The sequence below is a fragment of the Sturnira hondurensis genome, unplaced genomic scaffold (assembly GCF_014824575.4).
Source record: "Sturnira hondurensis isolate 20B ecotype Veracruz unplaced genomic scaffold, ASM1482457v3 Scaffold0014430, whole genome shotgun sequence".
In the NCBI taxonomy this organism is placed as follows: Eukaryota; Metazoa; Chordata; class Mammalia; order Chiroptera; family Phyllostomidae; genus Sturnira; species Sturnira hondurensis.
Window position 1 is genome coordinate 147,458 of NW_028087061.1, and position 21,570 is coordinate 169,027.

A 21,570-nucleotide genomic window follows, 5' to 3' on the forward strand; every position below is an offset into this window, starting at 1 on the left:
CTTTGTCTCTCCATTTTAGCTCTCTCTCTCTCTCTCTCTCTCTTTTTTGTTTCTATGTATTAGATAGATCTGCTTTGAGTCACTGTCTTAGTGGGGTGACAGGAGTCCTGTGGGACCCAGTGATGCAGTCTTCTTGATCTCCTGAGCTGGATGCTCTAGGAATGTCCTTCTGTGGGTTATGGGCCCCCCTGTTGTATTTGGGTCCTGATTGTTGTTGGTACATTTGTTGTTGGGATCTCTTCTGCAGCTGGCTGACTGAGAGGCTCAAACCCACCATGTCTTATATGCTGTTGTACAGGTACTGACAGAACAAAGCAAAATGATACAAAAAATGAAACCAAAGCAAGTCTCCTCCTCTTCCAACAACAGCAAAATCAATGACAAAAGAGCAAAGAATAATAAAAATGGAAAGAGACATGAAATAGTGTAGTAAAGGAATGGGGGAAAAATAATAAGAGAAGACCAAAGGAAAGAAACGTGATTATGAGAGAAGAGGAAGATAACTAATATGAGTACTAAATAGAAAGAGGAAAATTTAGGAAAAGGGAAAAAGAAAGACAAAGAATAACTAAAGTAAGAAAATGAAAGAATAGGGGGAAATGGTGTAAGCCAAGGTCAGAGTAAAATAAGAGATATGAAAGAAAAAGAGAACAACAAAAATAGAAGAAAATTTTAAAAAATAATAAAAAGGCTATGAAAAAGAAAAAATCATGAAAACAGTGAAAAAGAAAAAACTGGAATTCATCTCAGGAGAGTTTAGTGCTTGCCTGCTGGGTTCTCCCTTTGGGTACAGCTTTCTTGTTGTCCGAGGCTGGTGTGTGCCAGTGTCAGGTGTGTGCAGTCCATGTCTAGCCCTCAGCAACCTATTTGAAGCTAGAAGTGATTTACAGCTTGTGGTTGTTTCCTCCAGGCTTGGCTGTGCATAGTATGGCCAAAGCTGTGCCATAAGACTGGTTTTATCAGCACTGGGCCTAGGGGTAAGTCAGCAAATGTCCCTAGGCAGGGCATCATCCGCCTCCACCCACCTCTGCCTGCTGGCCTGCTGACCCGACTGTTTCTGAGAGGGCTTCTGGCAGAATCAGGAGGATGGGACCCCTGGATCTCCTGTGGAAGGTGCCTTTCAAACTTCAAGGAAGTTGGTGGATGTGTTCCCTAACCCCCCAAGCCACTCCTCTGAGTCTGGGATTATTTCTCTGAACTTGCCCCCTATGAGGGGGCACCTCCAGAGCCCAGATTTGGGGTCTGCCAGAAACTAGGAGTGTGCTTTTCTGTGGCTTTCCCATAAAGGGCAAGGGCCAGTGTGGTTCCCAGGAAAGTGTATGGAATGGCTGTACTCTGAAGCCAGCCTCTGACACCCTCTGAGTCTGTGTATGTTGCTCTTTCCTCAGCAGGAGTTAAAAAGCAGGGTAGGAAAAATGAAACAAGGAAAGGGGGAAAAAGCAACCCCCCCAAAAAAAAACAGACAAAAAAGAGATGCGGAAGGGATGGGAAGGACTCCATAGGGTGGGGTGAGCAGTACCCCAAAGAGTGGGGTAATTGCTTTTCCCTTGGGAAGGGCTTGCTCTTCTCAAGAAAGATGGCTGCAGTGAGATCCAGGTATATCCTGTTACAGAAATCGTCACAGCTGCTCCCCCCACGTCTCTCCCCAATGCCTCCCACTGCAGACTATCCAGTCCGTGCTGTCTGCCCTTCACTGAGCCTAAGGTGAAAGGATGTGAACACAAAACCTGTTTTTTGGCCCCTTTAAGTGAAAAAACAAAAACAAAAAATCCCCAGTGGTTCCATCTCTCCCTAGCAGCCAAAACCCCCGTGGCCTTTCCTCGCAGGGTGCTACCTGGGTGGTTCATCCTGGCACTGGTGCTTCTCCGTCCTTGGGAGCCGGGTCTGAGGTCCAGGCTTTTCTTTAGGGGAAGCTCCCACAGCCACCCGATAACTTCAGCTCATGGGAATGGGCAGTTTCCCTTCACATCCCTGTCCTCCCTACCATTCTTTAATTGGTTCCTGGCTGTCCTTGGTTAAAAATCTCTTTTTCAGGTAGTCTTCATTTATTTGGGGTGGGTGTTCTCCTCTTTAGTTTTATTTCCAATTGGTTCTGGAGGAGGTGTGAGAAAGATCCTTCTGCCCTCCTGCCATCTTGCCAGGACCCTCCACCATATATTTTTAGAGCCTTTTTCTCTACTGATAGACAAATATAAGCAGTAAGGATATTTATAGTTTGAATTATTTTATTATGACTTGAATTTTCTCATGTTCAGCTTTTGTATTGAACTCATCATTTAGCTACAGCTTTAAAAAATACTTGGAGTTATATTTTTATCCTGGTACTCAGACTATAGTTACCATGGGAGAATTTGCACTGTGTAAATGATTCCCATTTTAAAGCGAAAGATACTTTCAGAGAATCTGTACCAAAAAGAGTTAGAAAATTTCTCAAGTACCCTTGAATAAACTTCAAAAGATGACTTAGACTTGTGCTAGAAATTTCATTTCTATTTTAGGTTTTTAGTTACAGTCACTTGAAACTCTTGTGCCTAGTGTGTTATTCCTAGCATGATAAATTTTAGAGGTGGAGACGCTTATGTTTATAGAATCAAAGGGTAATGGCAGTTTGTAAATCTGAAAGCTCATGTTCTCTTTTCCCCTTGGTCTTGACTAGTGATGTCAGAACTGGAAGAGATGGTTTCGCTGGTCAGCAAAAACAGACTTTGGATGGCACATCTTATACCTAGCAATAAGGGATTCATGTTTCCTTTTACCAAGTATTTACACATCACTGATACTTCAGAAGCACAAATTTGAAGCTTTTGTTTGTTTGCTTGGTTTATAAAGTACTTAATCTCTAGGAGGCACCAGGAGGGAGAACCCATCTGTCTAATTTATTGAGGTAGTCCCAGGGTACTCACGTGGTAGGTGGCACAGAATGGGTCTACAGTGAATGTTTTTTAACTGCTCAAATTCTTTGTACTTATACAGTATTTTGGCATATATTATTTATATCATAATCTTAATAGTAATTCTTTGGGTGGGTTGGGCAATGTGTTCTTTTTAGATGAGAAAACAGATTAACAGAGACCAAGAGACCTCTCTCAGGTAGTTGGTGGTAGAGCCTGTGTCTCAAACTTAAATTTTTTTTGCTGTAAGTCCAACTTTTTAAAAAGTATGCTATACTGTCTGTTTCTTTCCACTGGGTCTTAGATCACCTTATAAGGAAGGGGTTAGAGGGGGTGGATATGTTCTTCCCACCAGAAACCATTCACACGGAGGTGTTAGAATAGGGACCCTGGGGACAGACTGCCTGTGTTCTGGTTGCAACTCTGATACTTGCTGGCTGTATCTCCCTGGGCAAGAAAATCCATCTAAACTTTCTCCTTTCCCTACTTCCCCATCTGGAAAATGCATGTAGTAGTAATATTACACTCAAGTCAAAGGAATTAATAAGGTTTGTTAAATAAATGGAAGATAAGTATGAACAACATCTATGATTACCATGATCTAATAGAACTAAGAAATTATAAATCTGTGGCACTTAAACTTCTGGTGGTAAGAAACTGAGTATGGCTAGGTTTTATTTTGTTTTGCATCTGAGTTGCCTTAGTTTTTGCAAGTTAACTAAACCACCCCAATTGCATTTCACTTGTACTTATTATCGACTTCTGGAGCCATTCTCTTACCTGTCTTCGTTTGAAAAAAAAAATTAAAACTGTGTTTAATTAATTTGTGCAGAGAGAGGGGCCACAGGAAGAGAGAGACAGAGAGAAACATTGATTTGTTCTTCAGTTATTTAAGCATTTATTGGTTGATTCTTGTATGTACCGTGGCTTGAGACTGAAACCTGCAACCTTGGCATATCAGGACAATACTCTAACTGAGCTACCTAGCTAGGGCCTGAAAATTTTAAATCCCACATTTTTCAAGTAATCTGCAATAATGAATTACCTCCTTTCCCTGAGAGCCTAATTATGGCTCATACTTTACCCTATTCGTATCAGATAGCCCAGATGTATATGTACTGTGAGAATTCACTATTTATTTACAGTGTGTAAACTTACTTATTTGTTTTATTATTGTGTGCTTTTAAAAATATGGTTCATGATAATAATGGTGGTCTTTTTTTAGAGCTTACTGTGTGCCTTGCAAACATCATGTCATTTAATCCTTGAAACAAAACAAACAAACAGACAGACAAACAAAACAGAAACAACTGGGATATAGGTATTGCCCTACTGAGAAATTTAAGTTCAGAGGAGGTAGCGTCCCAAAGGGATACACTTGGTTAAAGGTGGAGAACACTATTTAAACTGTCTTTGAAGCTCACACCCTTGACATCTATTTCATTCTGCCTCTGGTCTCTCCGTGGAGAGTGTGGGTTTTAGAATGTTAGTACCTGGAGGGTGGGTTCCAGGTCTGTGAACCCACAGATCTGTGAACCCAAAAATGTGCATAGAGGACTTCAGAATCCCAGAGACATCGACACTTACTAAATCTACTGTTGGAGAAGGAAGGGTATTTACTTATAACCATAATACTGATTTTGATGAAAGAGTATCTGAATTTTCATTTTTAAAAATACTCAAGTGTAACGTATCTTCTTTTAAACATATATATTTTTAGGTAAATTCATTGATTTAGTACACTCATGTTTGACCAATAGCTCTGCTATATTGGAAACTCTCTTTTTCTGTTATTTTAACAGATGTCTGACCTGTTTCCTTTGCTTTTTCTACATTGTGTTCAGTCCTGATGGTATAGGTATAGGTCATCTTACCTACCATTTTTGTCCAGTAGATATTAAATTAAAGGTAGTAATACAAGGAACTCAGCAGAACTGATTTGTTTGTGTTAGTACATGTTCCCCCCCCCCCCCCAGTATTACCAAATTTTTCTTAATAGCATTAGTCCCAAGCACTTTGTGGCTATGATGGTGTCATTAAATTTAAACTGTGGGTGGTACTTTAATCCCTTATAGACATTCCATATCTTCTATTTCCATAGACTTTTCTCTGCCATTTTAAAATTAGATGCACATACAAGAATCAACTAGAATGCTAGCATTTTATTTTTTCCCCAAATTATAGAATAATTTAATAACTAACCATTAACCTTGTCTTTTTTGTATTTTTAACTGTAGTACCAGAAGAAAACATTGCAACTATGAAGTATGGAGCCCAGGTTGTAAAAGGAGAGCTGAAATCTGCCTTGCTAGATGGTGATACTCAAAATTATGATTTGGACCATGGATTTTCGAGGCATCCAATTGATGATGACTGCCGTTCTGGCATTGAGATTAAGCTAGGTCAACCATCCATTATCAATCACATACGGATATTACTGTGGGACCGAGATAGCCGGTGAGTCTATCCAGCTTGGAGAGATACTAACATTGTATTTTGTGGAGGTGGCCTCACCTTGTGGTCATTTACTTTGGTTTTATAGATTTGGTGATTTATTTCCTTGTGGTCACTTGACTGTTTCTCTTGAAGTTTCATTCTGGGGGAAGAGTTAAAAGATCTGTTCCTTGAAAAAATAACTTTTTTGCTTTTTCTGCTTATGAAAATGATGAATGTGTGTTTATTGTGGAAAACATAGGACATAAAGAAAAGTACAAGGAAATAAAAATTGCTGATAATCTCACTACCCATTATTAATCTTTGTATATATCAGTGTTTTTTGTTATGCATAGTATGTCTTTCTCTCTCTTTTTCCCTGATACATGTGCATGCAAAACAGAAACCAGTAAAACCACACTTAGTTTTACAAAATAAAAATTAGATGTGTCAAAAGCTAACTTCACTTTTAATTAATACATTGTGAATATTTTACCCTTTAGCGGGGAAGGAGAGAGGGAGAGAAACATCAATGTATGGTTGCCTCTAGTGCGTCCCCTGCTGGGAACTGGCCTGCAACCCAGGCATGTGCCCTGACTGGGAATCGAACCATGATCCTCTGTTTTGCAGGCCTGTGCTCAATCCACTGAGCTACACTAGCCAGGGCTGTTGTAAGACCTTCTAAAATGCATTTTGTCTTATGAATGAGAAAAACAATGTTTTTAAGTGTGTGGATAAATATCATTCTCAAAACAAAATAAATTTGTGAAAAACTTTGGTGGTCTCTAGCCTAGGAGTTCACTTACTTTTGCTGTAGCTTCAAGGTGCTATCCTCCTTCTAGCCATTCTTATACTTTTACCCACTGTGGTTTCTGGGGTTCAGCCATGATGGCCAAAGTAGCAGAGTGCTAATGGGTGACCAAGAACTGAACTGTCTCTCTCATTGCTGCTTATCCCTAACCGTACTTACCAAAAACTTGATGTACAGAGGGTCCCCTAGGTCCTACTTATGTCTCTTTGAGCCTGGGTGTGAAGAGCTTAATATTATTAGTGATGATACCTGGAAATCCTGCAGGTTAATTTATTTTTCTTGTTAGCACCACTGGCCACCACCGTGGCCATTTAGGTTATGAGAGCCAAGTATGAGGGAAGCTTTATGAAGTGGGAGTCAGCAATTCTTGTTCATGGGTCTTCAAGGTCCCCAGGTTATCTGTTTTTTAAAAAATTAAGAATATTTTTATTTTTATTTTATTTTACCTTATTATTATTCAATTACAGTTGTCTGCATTTTCTCCCCACCACTTCCCTACCCCAATATTTTTACTGTTGTTCAATTACACTTGTCCCCATTTTCCCCCATTACTCTCCCCTGCCCTACCCATGTCCCCCAACATTCAACCCTCTCCCACCACCCCTGTTGTCTTTGTCCATAGGTCCTTTATACATGTTCCTTGACCCTTCCCTTTCTTTCCCCTGTAATTAGCCCCCTCCCCTCTGATCACTCTCAGTTTTATTCTTCACTCAGACACTTTTATTCAGTGTCTCTGGTTCTATTTTGCTCACTTGTTTTATTGATTAGGTTCCACTTATAGGTGAGATCATATGGTATTTGTCTTTCTGGCTTATTTTACCTAGCATAATACTCTCCACATATCTTGTTGGATATAATATGATGCTTATTTGGCTAAGTGGAGATAATTCACATATCATTTCTAAGTTTGATTAATAATAGTGAAATACTTATACAACATTTTCATTGTTTTTTTATGGCATGAGCAATTATATAAACCTGTATACATATACTCACTCATTTAATTAATAATGAAATAGTATAAAAATGATAAAAGGTTAGTATGTTTGGAACTGAGAGTAGTGATGATCTTTTCCATGATGTTAAATACTTGCAGGCCACTTTGTTTTAGTATGTGTGTTTCATTCACAGGGGACTTAAGTTTACCATACAACATTCTTTTCTCACAGAAGTTGTCATTCTAAGCAACAGTGAAAAATTCAGAATCTTAAACTGAAAAGATTCTGACATGTGTTGTAACTTTATATCCTGCATTACTGATACCCCAGGGCAGGTTCAGTGAAAGGTTATAACCAGGCTGAGACTGAGTGATAAAATGAATGGGTGAGAGAGGACAGCAGAAAACGAGGGGATGGCACAGAGGAAGCTGACCTTTTCTGGTCACAGCTGTTGGTTGCAGGCTGACATTTATGGTCACCCAAATCTTCTGAGATTGTTCCTGTTGATATTACAGTATAAGTAATACTCATCTCAAATTTAAATTTGGCTTATGACAGGGGAATATAGATTTGTTCAGTATGGGACCAGCATGTAATGGTTCAGTGTAGCTGACTAGGGAAGGGTGGTAGGCTATTTTCATTACTGCCAGATTATTATCTGGCAAATTTTAAGTTGTACCCAAAATAAACCTGCATTATCTCTTCACCCATGTCATGTATTTTCCCGCAGGCTGTATGTGAGTGTGAGGTGGTAAGAGACAGGGGGGGAGTGGGAGAGAAGATGGCCTCTGTGGGGAACCGTTTGAGCTGGCTTTCCTCCAGGGAGTATAAGGCTGAGTTTCCAGGCCAGGGAAGGTAGAAGGAGAAGGGACACCTACTTCTGTTTTCTGTCCTGTCTCTGTCAGGACCTCATTAGTCTGCTGGTCGGGGGTGAGCCAGGCATCCTGACCCTGTTTGAAGAGGAACAAATGTCTTGCATGCGTGATATGTGCCAAGCACTGTGCTAGACCATGGATCTTTGAAAATGAATGTGGCATGGTATTTGTTCTTAAGCAGTTTGTGATCTAATACAGCAGACAGATGTGCTGAGAGAGAATTTCAGCACCTTGTGGTGAGTGCTGTATAATAGGGGGATCTGTATAGATTTCATCATTATCCAAATGGGATTGTTAAGCAGAAAATGTAATTCACGAATAGTATAGCTTTTGTGCCTTTTAATGTTTTATTAAAGTATGACATTGTGTTGTTATTTTAATTTGGTTCTTTTTTCTGCTTTTTTCTTTTTGATTCATAGGTCTTATTCGTACTTCATTGAAGTGTCAATGGATGAACTTGATTGGATCAGGGTGATTGATCATTCGCAATATCTATGTCGTTCTTGGCAAAAGTTATATTTTCCAGCCCGTGTCTGCAGGTTAGTTCTCATAGCTAATCAATTATTTTGATGTTTATTTATGGAGATTGGGACTTTGAGGAACAGATTTCATTTTTTGGCCTCACAGGAGAGTTTTCCAGTGCATCCCAACTAAAACTTAGGGAAACTATGGAAAATTGAGCATCTTAAAATATACAGTGTGGTGTGGAACTGTATGTCCAAAGTGTTTTGTATTGTTTTATATAGTAGACATGCAGAGGAATAAGGAGGGACAGGGAACACTGAGAAGTGGAAGTACTTTCTGAATTGCAGGCTGTACCTTGAAAGCAGTTCTTGTTAGGGGGTATGTGCTTCCTACAGAAGCCACAGGAGTATTTCTGGAGGCTTCTTTGGCAGTCCTCAGTGCCAGGAGGAGATTTGGGGGTGATAGTGTACATGTTTTGAATACCTGTGTTCTTTTTCTAGCTCAGTGGATATCCGTGGGATTTGATAGAGCAGGTGTTTCTAGTGGCTTTGGGGAAGGGGAGGCTGAGCTGGTGAGGCTTCAGGCTCACACTGTTCCTTCAATCAGAGCACCTTAGCTTTTATTGTTATTAAGTGTTTCAGTCCCATGTTAGTTTGTTTTAAAAAGTATCAACGAACTACTGTTCTACTGTTTCATATACTTTTTTTTAGGTGTAAGCCATATTTTAAAGTTTCTTCATGAAATTTTACAAAACCTATACTAATAATGAATTTGGGAGTTGGAAAAGGTGGTTTAAGGCTCCCAAAATTCAGTTGTGTGTTTTCCGTTGTAATTTTCTCTTTGAAAAGTGCCCTCAGATAGTCTTTACCTTAGAGTCAAAGGATCAAAGGCAGGTTCATTTGGTTAGGAGTGGCAGGAAAAGAAGGGGAGGGATATGGTAAGTGCAAAGCGGGGAGAATGTGGAGCTGATCCCTCACTCAGTGACCTCCTCACCCTCACCTGTGGCCTTGACTGCTCTCCCATTGAGGCTGATGTGGAGCAGGCGGGTGCCCCACAGCACTTATTCTCTTGGTTAGAAGACACCTTTATACTTATTAAATTTATGACATAGCGACATCAGGCTGAATTCTTACTTCTACCACGGGAACTTCAGAAAACCTTTCAGCCTCTGGTGTAGTAAAGAAAAGAATGTTGCCTACCTTTTTTATGGGTATGACTAGACAATATTGTTACCCAGTGATCCTCGTGTGAAGATGAAGAAAATCAATTTCATTCCCCCAAAGGGGGTCTAAAGTGTCTCAGGTATGGTGGTTATTCTTTTATTAGAGGAATTTTGAATGGATTAAAATGAGAGGGACAAGAAACTGAGTGAAGATTCTGTGTCTCAGACTTGCCTCGGGATACTTTGAGAGTGACAGAGGGGCCCTCATGTGGGGGCTGTGATTGAGTCTGCATTGACTCAGTTTATTGCTATTGTATTGGATTGAAAAATAAGCGGTGTAACAGGCAAAGTGTCTGATGTGCTGAAGGACTGTGTGCTTGTATTTAATTTGAAACAGTAAGAACGTAACTCCCAGAACAAATCATCATGAATGTAAAACCAGCCGTGACAGAGTCTCTGCGTTTTACCCATCTTAAAACATGGCCTCAGTTATAATAAGTCTGTAGCTTTTTAGAAAATATATCAAACAATGGGCATTATTTATACTCCTCTTTCCTTATTTTGTCTCTCCCATGTGGCCTTTCCTTTGTTGGTGTAGCTTTTATATGTTGTAGAACCTGGCTATATTCATGATGCTAGTTTTTGTCTTGGTATACCTAGCTCCCAGAGTGATACTGGGTGGAGGGAGTCAAAGGCGGGAAAATTGAGACAACTGTAATCGCATAATTAGTAAAATATAATTAAAAAATAAAAAAAATTGGGAAAAGGTGGCATTAGAGATGGTGTTAACAAGAAGAGGAAGGAGCCTTGATATTGATACTAATTTAAAATTTTTTAATATTTATAACCACTTTAAAGTACAGTATTGCCCTGGCTGGTGTAGCTCAATGGATTGAGCGCGGACCTGCAAATCACACGATCATGGTTCGATTCCCAGTCAGGGCACATGCCTGGGTTGCAGGCCAGTTCCCAGTTCTCGGCAGGGGACACACGAGAGGCAACCATACATTGATGTTTCTCTCTCTCTCTCCTTTCCTTTCCCTCTAAGATAAATAAATAAATTTTTTTAAAAAGTACTGTATTAATTACTACATTCCTTCATAAACTCTGCCTTTTGTAATAGGTTGGAATTTTGGTAGTATTTTTTAAAAGATTTTATTTATTTATTTATTTAAAAGATTTTATATGTTTATTTTTAAACAGAGAGGAAGGGAGGGGGAGAGGGAGAGAAACATCAATGTGTAGTTCCCTCTCAGGTGCCCCGGAACTGGGGACCCAGCCCATAACTCAGGTATGTGCCCCGACTGGGAATCGAACTGGCAGCCCTTTGGTTCTCCAGCTAACATTTAATCCACTGAGCCACACCAGCCAGGGAGAATTTTGGTAGTATTTTTAAGTGGACCTAAGAATAAGCCCACATTGATTATTAAAAGATGTCTTATACTTGGTGTTTCTTATTTTCACAATCATTTATTGATTAACCAATGTGCTAAATATACTTCTTTTATGAATCTCACTAGGCATATATTTTCTTAGCACATAAGTGTTTGGTTTGCATTATGTTAATTTGCATATTTGTATGTCACCTTTGCATGCTTGTCTTGCCTCTGATACTAGGATTACAAGCTCTTGGAGTCAAGGAGTATGGAATCTAATCTTTTAGTATTCTTACAGTGCTCAGTTATGCTTTGTATGCGTTAGGTACTCTGTAAGTGTTACCACGGGTTTCATGGGCACTGACTAGGTAATAAAGGGAGAGTTCTTCAACATTAACATGTGTATGTGTTCATTGGTTCTTTTATTTATGTATTTGTTAAACTGTATATCCCTTCCGGAAAACTCTTTGGAGTGGTAAATAGTTTGTTTTGTACTATTTGCCAATGTTACTTTCTGCTTTTTCTTTAGGAAACTGAATTTTGAGGTTAATTTCAAAGAATATGAGTGCCACGTAGTGATGAGAGAGTACATCAAACGTACACTCTGTAAATTGGAGAGTATGAGATCACCTAGCCCTCTCTCTGAGTCCAGGCTAGGCTGCATGTAGCTCTAGTGTCAGCATTTTGTAGGAGGAAAATGGTGGGCTGTAGAGTTAGTGAGAGCTCGTCTCAAGTCTTGGTTTCGTCTAATACTGACACTCTGATCTTAGCAAAGCTGTGGCTCTCTGAGCCCTTGTTTCTATACCAGTAAAACACAGGAATAGCCACACCCTTCATGGGGTCTGCTGTGGAGGGTTAGACGGCACAGGGCACATATGAGTACTGAGCACAACTAAGTGCAGCACCTGGCCCAAAATAAGCTCAGTAAATAGTTGTTTTTAGTATTAATTTTTTAAATTATTTTTTTCTTGTTTCTAAAACTCTTAACTAGTGTTTAATCTTCAGAGAAAAAGAGCCATCCCTGCCACCTTCTTTGGCCCCTGTGGCTCTCACTGTGAGGAAATTGTTCCTTATCTCGGGAGCCTAGTCACTTCAGTACTTTGCCATATTGCCAGTCCATGTGCAGTAATCCAAAACATGTTAAACAGGTCTGTTTATCTTAATAACCTGCCCATTTGTGTTTCTGGCTGTTTTCAGATATTTTGACTTTATAAATCAGTTTTTGTATGGTAAAATATATATAAGTAAACTTTTCTATTAATAAACCCCTCTATTTTGTGGAACGTAACTCAGTCAGCATTTCACCTTGCCTAGGTGGTAGATGTTGTCAGTGACGGTAAGTATAATGTCAGACTTCAGAGCCCGAGTGATTGTGCCAGCCGTAACAGTGAGTGGGGGGGATGGTCTGCTCTGTCTTTTGGGTCTTTTTAAGGTATGCAGTGTGTCTTAAGTGGGGACTACTCTATGTAGACAAAAACCTAGACTAATAATTCCTCCCTTAACCCCCACCTGGGGACGAAGAAAAGTGACTTGTCAGTTTTGGCACAATCTGTCATATATACTCAGAACTATGTTATGTCTTATTAGCTTTCTCTTTCTCTTTCTTAGGAAAAGGCAATTTCTGCTTTACCCATAAATTTTCCAACCTTCAAATTGTTTTCTTGGCTATCTACTAAGCTCTCATCAAGTCCTTCCACAGCTTTCTTAGATGGTAGAGCCTAAGACTGGATATTAATAAGGAATGGCAAATGTTGAGTACCCTTGGGGATTTTAAAAATTTTTTCTGGCTATTTCTTAACATGGAACTGGTAATTTGGCAGCCATATAATATTGCTGAAATATAAGAAGACTTGAAACATAGATGGGAAGGATAGAGAGAGATTTCAGAGCCTGCATATGGCTGGTAGCTGGAATTACAAATAAGTGATCTTGGTATGAAACCTAGAAATTGACAGAGAGGAACAGTGGCCCTAAAAGCAAAGGGAAGAAAAAGAGTAGATGGCAGACAGGTTTACCCCAGGGGCTGTTAGAGAGATTAGAGTAGAGTCAGGAGGAGGGCATTTTACTGAAGACAAGGCAAGAAAACGTGTCGAGATGGGTGCAGCTTGATAATTAGGACATGGTACAGGAAGAGTCAACTCAGTCTAACACAAAACTGGGCTTTTTTCTTTCCTCTAATTAAAAGAGATATTTGTTTATTATTTACTTATTATTTTATTTCTTAGAGAAGAGGGGAGGGAGGAAGAGAGGGAGAGAAACATTGATGTGAAAAAGAAACAGCAGTTGCCTCTCACATGCCCTCTACTGGGGACCTGACCTATAACCCAGGCCTGTGCCCTGACCTGGAATTGAACTGGCGACCTTTCAGTTCACGGGCCGGTGCTCAACTGATTCACTGAACCACACCAACCAGGGCTCCTTTCGTTTTTAATTATCAAAATGAAAGTGTCTTTTTAATGAAATTTTTATTATAAAATTAAAATGTACTATGTATTTTAGAAGTTGATAAAGCATGCTCTCAGGTAAGGTTGTACCCAGTTTGTACCAATAGTACATAAAAATGCCCCTGCTCCGAACCCTCACTAATAGAGGTGTCAGCGTTTTGCCAATATGATTTATGATTTGTAAAAAAAAAGGTTTATTTTAATTTGGGTTTCTTTTATCGGTGAGGTAGAGTATCTTTATTACTGTCCATCTATTCTCTTTTATAAAAAGCCTTTTTTTATCTTCTGCATATTCTTCTGGAATGATTGTGGGCTTTTTCAGCCATTGGTAACTTTATATTGGCATATAGATATAATAGATAATGCATTATGTATATACATATAAGTATATAACATATACACGTATACACATATACATATAATAGATATATTTATGTATATGTGTGTAACATTATTCTCTTGCCTGTCATGTATTGTGCAATTTGTTATTAGTTTTTTTTGTTTGTTTTATTGGTACTTTTTGCCATATAGATTTTTACTTTTTAAAAAATGTGATCAAATCTGTCAGTCATTTTTATGATTTCCAGTGGTCTGGTATCATGTTTAGAAAGGTGTTCCTCACTGCCAACATTAAAGAAAGCTATAGTTTTACAAATTTTTTCTACACTTATTATTCTATATGTAAGTGTTTAATCCAGTCAGAATATTTTTTGTGTGTATATTTTCAGGTAGGAATAGTCAGCTAGCTACAACTTTATTGAATGATTGTTTCTTACCATACTAATGTGAGTAGCCATATTTATCATGTATTAAGTTCTAGCATGTACTCTTCTCTGTTCCACTGATTTCTTTGACTATTGTTCTAGTGTTTTAATTATTGTAGTTTCCCTTTTTTTCTTTCTGTTCTTACAGTGAGAAATGAGAACGTGACAAATGTGTCATGAAAAAAGGAAGGTGTCGTAGAGCATCCGCCCACCTCTCTCCTGGTCTCAGCAACCACATTAGAGGCCACAAATCAAAGTAAACCTTTCACTAGAATGGTTCTGCTTTCATTTATAAGAAAAAATTAGGCCTGATTCACCAGCTAAGGAACTAGATTTTTATTCATTTGTTTATTTATTCATCACTCACTCATTCCACAAATAAGCTCCTACTTTGTGCCATGTATTATATATGATACTGAGGCCACGGCACTGAAGAGGACTACTATGGTTTCTGCTTTCGGAGAATTTGGAAGAAATAGATAAACAAATAATAAGAACACATCACATAATTATAAGTGTTGTGACGATGGCGTGTGACAGTGAGCAGGCCGAGGGAAGGAAGGTGGTTATTTTCAGTACGTAGTTGTGGAAGCCCCAAGAGGGGGAGGTGGTTGTTTTAAACTGAGATGAAGGGAGTGATATTCTCTGGCCAGTGTTTTAGGTATTTAGGCTTTCTTTGGTGTACATTTAATAGTATTCAGAAGTATCTGGCCTACTGTAGGAGTCCTCATTAGATGAACACTAAAACTCTACTGCTTTTGGTATTGGGCACATTAATCTCTTTTATTGCTACCATACATTTCAGATTCCTCCTAATCCATGCTGCTATTAGATGCAGCATAATGTTTTTTACCCATCTTCATTAGATTATAGTACCTACAAGGTGCCGTACATCTACAAGACATAAAACAAATGAGAAAGTAAACATTGTTATTTATGGCAGTGTTCTTTCCCTACAATGTTAGCATTATACAAAAGCATGTGTGTCTTCTTTCTTTTTTCTTTTGTTCTCTCCCTGCCCCATAACTGGCATTGATATGTTTATTTACTTTTAAAGGCAGGTACTTTTACACTACTCAGTGGTTTACCAGAGTGCTTTAGAACCATAAATCTTGAGTTACGGTGAGCCTTTACTTTCTTTATCTGATTGACATCTTCAGAGTTCAAGAAATGGTTTATTCAGGTGTAAGTTAAAAGGAACAATTTCAATTTTAAAAAGTAACCATTTTAGCTTATACTTAGTTTGAATTGTATTTCTACCTATAACTTTGATGTCATAATTGAACTTGCACAGAGCAACCCAGCATATAAACATTTTTCTAAGAATGCAAAGCAAAATGTAGCCACATGGTGTCACTATATCATTACAGTTTTACTTAGAGCCAAAGAGGTTGAAATTGCCTTTTTTATAAAACTGTATTTAAATATAAATTGTTCTGAAATCTGTCATTTGTGAAATAACATGTGAAACTATTTGTACCATTTAAGCTATTCTACTCATGTGGAGCATTAATTATGCCTGAAGTTTGTACAACGTAGATGTACATTGAGGTGCTAGCCAGCTCTTGACTTGTCTTCTGCAAAGTATAGCAGGTATGTAGGTTTCTATAGTACAGTTATTCAGTTTCATACAAATAAGTTTTTAAAAAATATTCCTTTGGAATTTTGAAATAAATAGAAGATTAACTCAAAGGGGATAGATCCATTAAATATTTATAAGGAATCAGAAAGCAAAATAAAAGAGGAATGAGGAAAAGAGAAAGAGGGTTATAGCACTTCAGGGGAGAGACAGGAAGGGAACAGTTTAACATTTATTGAGCGTCTGCAATGGGCCAGTCACATATTGTTGTCTTATTTGATTCTTCCAATAGTTCTGTGAGAGAGATACCATGAACTGTTTTTTACAAATGTGGACATTGAGCCTTAGAGAGGCTAAATGTGCAGGTCTGCCTAAATACACAGTTACCACCACAGTCTTACATTGCCTCTGCAGGATATGAGGTTAAAGAAATAGCTCTGCTTTGGAATAGGAGGAGACACACACAGAGCCCTGAAGAAGCTCTTGTTGCCTCTTTGGCGGGAGCAGTTTCCAGGAATGTTAAACAAGGCCCTGGTGTAGCCATCCTCTGCTCATGCGGGTCCTAGCCACCCAGGGAACCGTGATATTAATGCTGAGGATGGTGAGGGTGATGATGAACAATTGAGGAAGTTTTTCTCTTTTAAAATGCTCCAAAGGGGATGTAGCAATCCTTTATCTAGGTCTGTTTTGTCAGTTTGTCGATAGAGCTTTGAATTTGCCTGTCCCTTAGTTTCCTGTAAAATCATTTTAGATTTTATTATTACAGTGAACCTGATGTTCTTAACTCCTAATTTGTTTTGCCTCAGCTGTGTTTAGAAACAGATTTCATATGTTATAGAATTCCTCTTCACAAGATCTCTTCACGTCTTGAATTGCTTTTTCAAAATTTATTAATTTTAGAGAGAGGGAGGGAGGGAAACAGAGAGGAACACTGACATGTTGTTCCACTTACTTGTGCATTCATTGGTTCTTTCTTGTATGTGCTCTGATTGGGGATCAAACTGACGACTTTGGCATATTGGGAGGATTCTCTCACCAATGATTCTCTCTTGATTTTTTTTTTAAGTTGAGGAATTTTTTAAAGTCGTATTTATTGTTTTCACTTAGAATCCTCTTATTAGGCAGAAAACCCCCAAAACCTCACTGTGTTTTATATTTAGTAATACCTTTGAAACACAGATGATTGCACTTAAGTTACTCAGTCAAATCCAGGTTTCGGCTTTATTATATTTTGTTCAAAGGGTAATAACATGTTGAGGGTTTTTTGTGTGTAGTGGAAGAATTAGGACATGAGAAAATAAAACATGGTTGCCCTTTTGCTTTATGTTTTATTTTATAGTTTTAGAATATAAATGTGTCTCTTCATAAGCTGATCGCATGAGATGATATTAATGACACTAATGATCTGTTATTGTCACCACAGATAGTCGTCGTTTGTTTTTCATTCTGGAAGGATAAGAACTATATTTAGTGGTGCTAACAGTTTCTTCCCAAGTAGTTAGATCCAGTGTGAAGTCCAGATAGCACCTCCCTAGTTGACCACCAAACATGCTTTGTCTCATGCTTTTCCTTTTCTCAGTATTACTAAATTACTTATAGGATTTATTCATTTAGACATTCATTCAACAAACATTTATTGAACACCTGCTATATTGCAGGCACTTAGTTTAGGTGCCAGGCATAAAAGGATGAACAAGAATTTCATGATACAATAAGAATGACAACCTTCTCAAGGTTGATAAAGTATAATAGGTGCAATAATGCATAAATAAGTATAAATAAATTACTATATATGGAGAGAGGGAATGAATGAGAATGCAGGCGCATAGTTATGGGGGGAATTGTACTGAAGAGAGGATTTGAGCTGAGTCTTAAAGGACCAAAGGGTTGAGCAGGCAAAACGAGGGAGAAAGGATGTGCTGTGTTTGCAGGACATTTGCTGAAGGCGTAGTTTGCAATGGACTTGACCACATCTAAGCTCTTCACCCAAAGCTCTTCATCAGTGGGCCTTTCTGCTTCTCTAGCTCATCTTTGTTTCTTATTTTAAAGGCCCATCACTAGGCAATCTCATCTATTTACTTATACTTCCTACCTATGTACCTAAGCTCAGAGACTGTACATGAATGATGATCTTGTCCTCTTTATGTGACCTTGTACAACTGTTTCTGGGTGTCTGAGACTTGCTTTTAGTTAAAAGTTATGTTTTTTTAAACTTTCAACAAGATTAGAAGACTCTCTGTGAAGAATTGTAAATTAGGTTAATTTTTACAAATACTATTCAGGAAATAGTAAAAATTCCCAGGAAATGAAGAAAAAGTCCCTATTTTGGAGCCAGGATTTGAATTAGTGTCGTTTCCTCAGGAAAATAGTATATTTTCATAGGCATTGTTGGAATATGCTGCATGTACCATTAGTTTACCAATTTTCCTATCGGAGATCTCCCTTTGGAACCTGTTTTGAGACTGCAGCTCTCTCAGCACTTGATTATGGAACTTAGGACGCCCTGAAGCAGGAAGCCAAGTAGTGAACTACTGGGCAGTAGACTACAGAGCCATCTGGGACTCCAGGCCCCTTACTGTGAGCCAGGTAGGGAACAGAGTCAAAGGTGAACTATGGAACTGTGACTAGGAACCTGGGAATTAATGGAAATGGTGGGGAAGGTTTTCCAGGACCTTCAACTTGGCTACTAGAGTGAATAAGGAAATATTAATGGAGTAAAATTTCATTGACTTTCCTTTTTGGAAGATCAAGAACAGGGAAGGACAGCTACATCTTGGAGGTCAAAAAAACCATACTTGGACACAGATTTATTTGTTATTGCATAGTCATTTTTCCAATCCTGTTTACTTTGGAAATGGTAATCAGGAGGTATTGGTTAAATAGTTAAAATTCTCTTAGTGGGGAGTTAGACACACACACACACACACATATATATACACACACATATACATATACATATAAATGACACCCCACACTGCCCAGCAGTGATTGTTGTGACCTTTCATAGCATTTGTAGCTTGAATCACCCAATTTAGCCATTATCCATAATATATCTTGCATGCCTCTGTAATTATTTTTGTGATTCCTGGACTTTGCTGTATAATTTTTTATAGTAGTTGCAAATAAGATAGTTTGTTGAATCTCTTTAGACCTCTGACATCTCTGAATGCACATGTCTGGATAATAATCAGGTTTTCTAGAAAAATCCTGTTAACACTGCTATTTTTTCTCCCAGTGTTAGAGGGAGATACCAGGAAATAAGAAGATTTTATAATATTTCTTTCCACAGAAAATATGCTTAAAGAGAAGAGTATGTATGAGTCCCATGGTTAATAAAATCATTAGAGCTTTCCCTATGATCATATGATCATACAAACAGTACAGATTCCCTAGGCCAGTGTTCCTTCTGTGGTACAAGGTTGGCTCAGGGGAGAGTGGACCAGAAGTGAAACCAGATTGCTTATCAGCTGCCAGAAATTCTGGGCAGAGTGCCAGTGCCGGCCTTCGTTCACCTGCTAAAAATTCATCTTCCACTATGAAAATAGAGGGCTCGATCCCTGGAACAAATGGTGGTAGCACGAGCACTTGGACTTCTTAGGCTGAAAGTGCTTTATTGTTGCAAGGAAAGGTGGGGGAACTGATTACTGTGGACTGGTGGCTTTGACCTCATTTAAGAGCTGTAATATTTTCTTAGCAGTCTTACTTCATTATATTTCAAATTATAATTTCATAAGTTAATAATTGCTCTTCCAAATAATGTGGGTCATACATACACATGGATATGCTCTGCCTGATAGGAAGCTGTAGGTTTAATTTCTAATAGTTATAGAAATTCTATGCACATTATGAAGCTATTAGGTTTTAACAGCTGTTTTAGTTCATTTCACCCTGTAAAAGAAATGTGATACAGACTAAAATGATCAGTAATTATGTATTTTGAAAGCTAAGCCACCAGTTATAGAAAGAGCTAATTTACACATTAGATACTGATAAAACTACAGTGTGCTATGAGTTTCAAAGCTAGTGTTGTCTCCTGCCTAAGACTATGAAACTGAACCTGTGCCAAAAGACATTCTTCCCTCTTTAAAATTCTCTTTTGCATTGTCTGTTGTAATTTTGAAGTTGCAAATCAACAGTTATGAAGAACTGCTTGATATTTTTCTAAAAAAAATTAGAAGGACTGTTAGCAGGAGTAGGATTTAGAAGGATTGTATCTTATTTCTGTTGATCAGTGCCTACCATCTGCCTTCTGTTTAATGTTGTAGCAGCATGCATGCGTTTCCCAGTCTGAGCAGATGATGTGCATGGTTTGTTGAGATATATGTGTATTCTGGATGTGTGTGTATATATACCTACAGTGCTTAAAATCACACTTGAAGTGTAAAACAGATAATGAGTCTCCATTTCTGGCTAATTTGCATATTCAGCTCTTGTACACAAAACAAAAGACTACAATGACACTGATTTTCTTTTCTACTTTAGAATCAACACTAACCAGCTGTCAACAAATATTTTGATTAAACACTATTCTTTATTGAGGAACTTTGGGGCACATTTTTTGTATAAACATATTGTTTTCTTTGATTTCAAGGGACATATTTTCAGTATGATTCATGGATGCATCACACCGGTAAGCTGTCATGCACAGAAATACATTTTTCTCTGTAAACTTCCTTTTTACCATTGATTTCTCTAGGGAAAAAATATGATTCTGAACAGAATATTCCAACCCAAGATATTTTCCTGAAATTAAGGTGGGAAATAAATGTATAAGCCTGCTTTAAGTGAACTGAAAAATTTAAGGTATAGATTCATAAATTTGACCTTTCCAAGATTTTTAAAGATTTAACAGTTCCTCTAGTACATTTGAAATGTGGTTTGACTGTAGAAATTTTGTTTTTATTTTGACATATATTTGTCTAGTATTCTGTGTGTAACTGTTCATGAACATGTTATTTATAAAAAATGGTATTATGGTGCATACTGTATTGGAACCTTGTACATATATGTATTTACATTTGTGTGGATATTGTTCCATGTCAGTACATGCATATCTGCTTTATCCTTTTTAGGATAAAAGGGATAAAATAGCACAGTGTTCTAATGTACTGTTGTTTATCTAATTAGTTTTCTATTGAGGGACTTTTAGGATGTTTCCAATTTTGCTATAGAACAGTGTAGATTTGTGCACTTTTCTGATTATCTCTTCCCATAGGCAGAGTCCAAGGGTATAGCCACCTTGAAGTGTGAATCATATCTCTAAATACCAGCAAAATCATTGTACCAGTTTACTTCCACCAGCAGTACATGGTAGTACCTATCTCCTCACATCCTTATCCACAGTGGGCATTACTGTTTTAAATTTTTTGTGAAACTGACCAGCAAACCATGATCTCTCATTTGTTTTATTATGTAGAATTTTTATTATTTGTAAAGGTAATTGTGTGTATTTGCTGTTTGGCAAGCATCTATATTTTCATGGAATAGATGAAATTTGAGCTGGCCTGAAAGGAATGGTTGACTTCTTTTTAAATTTATTTTTTATTATATATTTTTTCTATTATCATTCATACCCTTTATACTCCCATGCCCCTTGCCATCATCGCACTGTTGTCTATGTAGGAATGGTTGACTTTTAATTGGGTAATTTTAGAAGGTTTTAACTACCAGCTCACCTAGGAAAGTGGTTCTCAGTCAGTGGTGATTTTGCCCCCTAGCAGTCACTTGGCCGTGTCTGGAGACATTTTTGGCAGTTGAGGGGCAGGGTGCTACTGGCATCTAGTGAGTAGAAGTCAAGGATGCTGGTAAATATTCTACAATGTACACGACAGC

General features: G+C 38.1%; 1 protein-coding gene across 2 annotated transcripts in view; it reads left to right on the forward strand.

Moving 5' to 3' along the window:
- The window catches only part of BTBD9 (BTB domain containing 9), a 470,437-nt gene that overhangs the window by 82,548 nt on the left and 366,319 nt on the right, over positions 1-21,570 (forward strand). For both annotated transcript variants that reach the window (XM_037063262.1, XM_037063263.1), the window contains exons 5-6: positions 5,129-5,348; positions 8,368-8,487. In XM_037063262.1, coding sequence (XP_036919157.1) covers positions 5,129-5,348; positions 8,368-8,487 — 340 coding nt within the window. The remainder of the gene's footprint in view (positions 1-5,128; positions 5,349-8,367; positions 8,488-21,570) is intronic.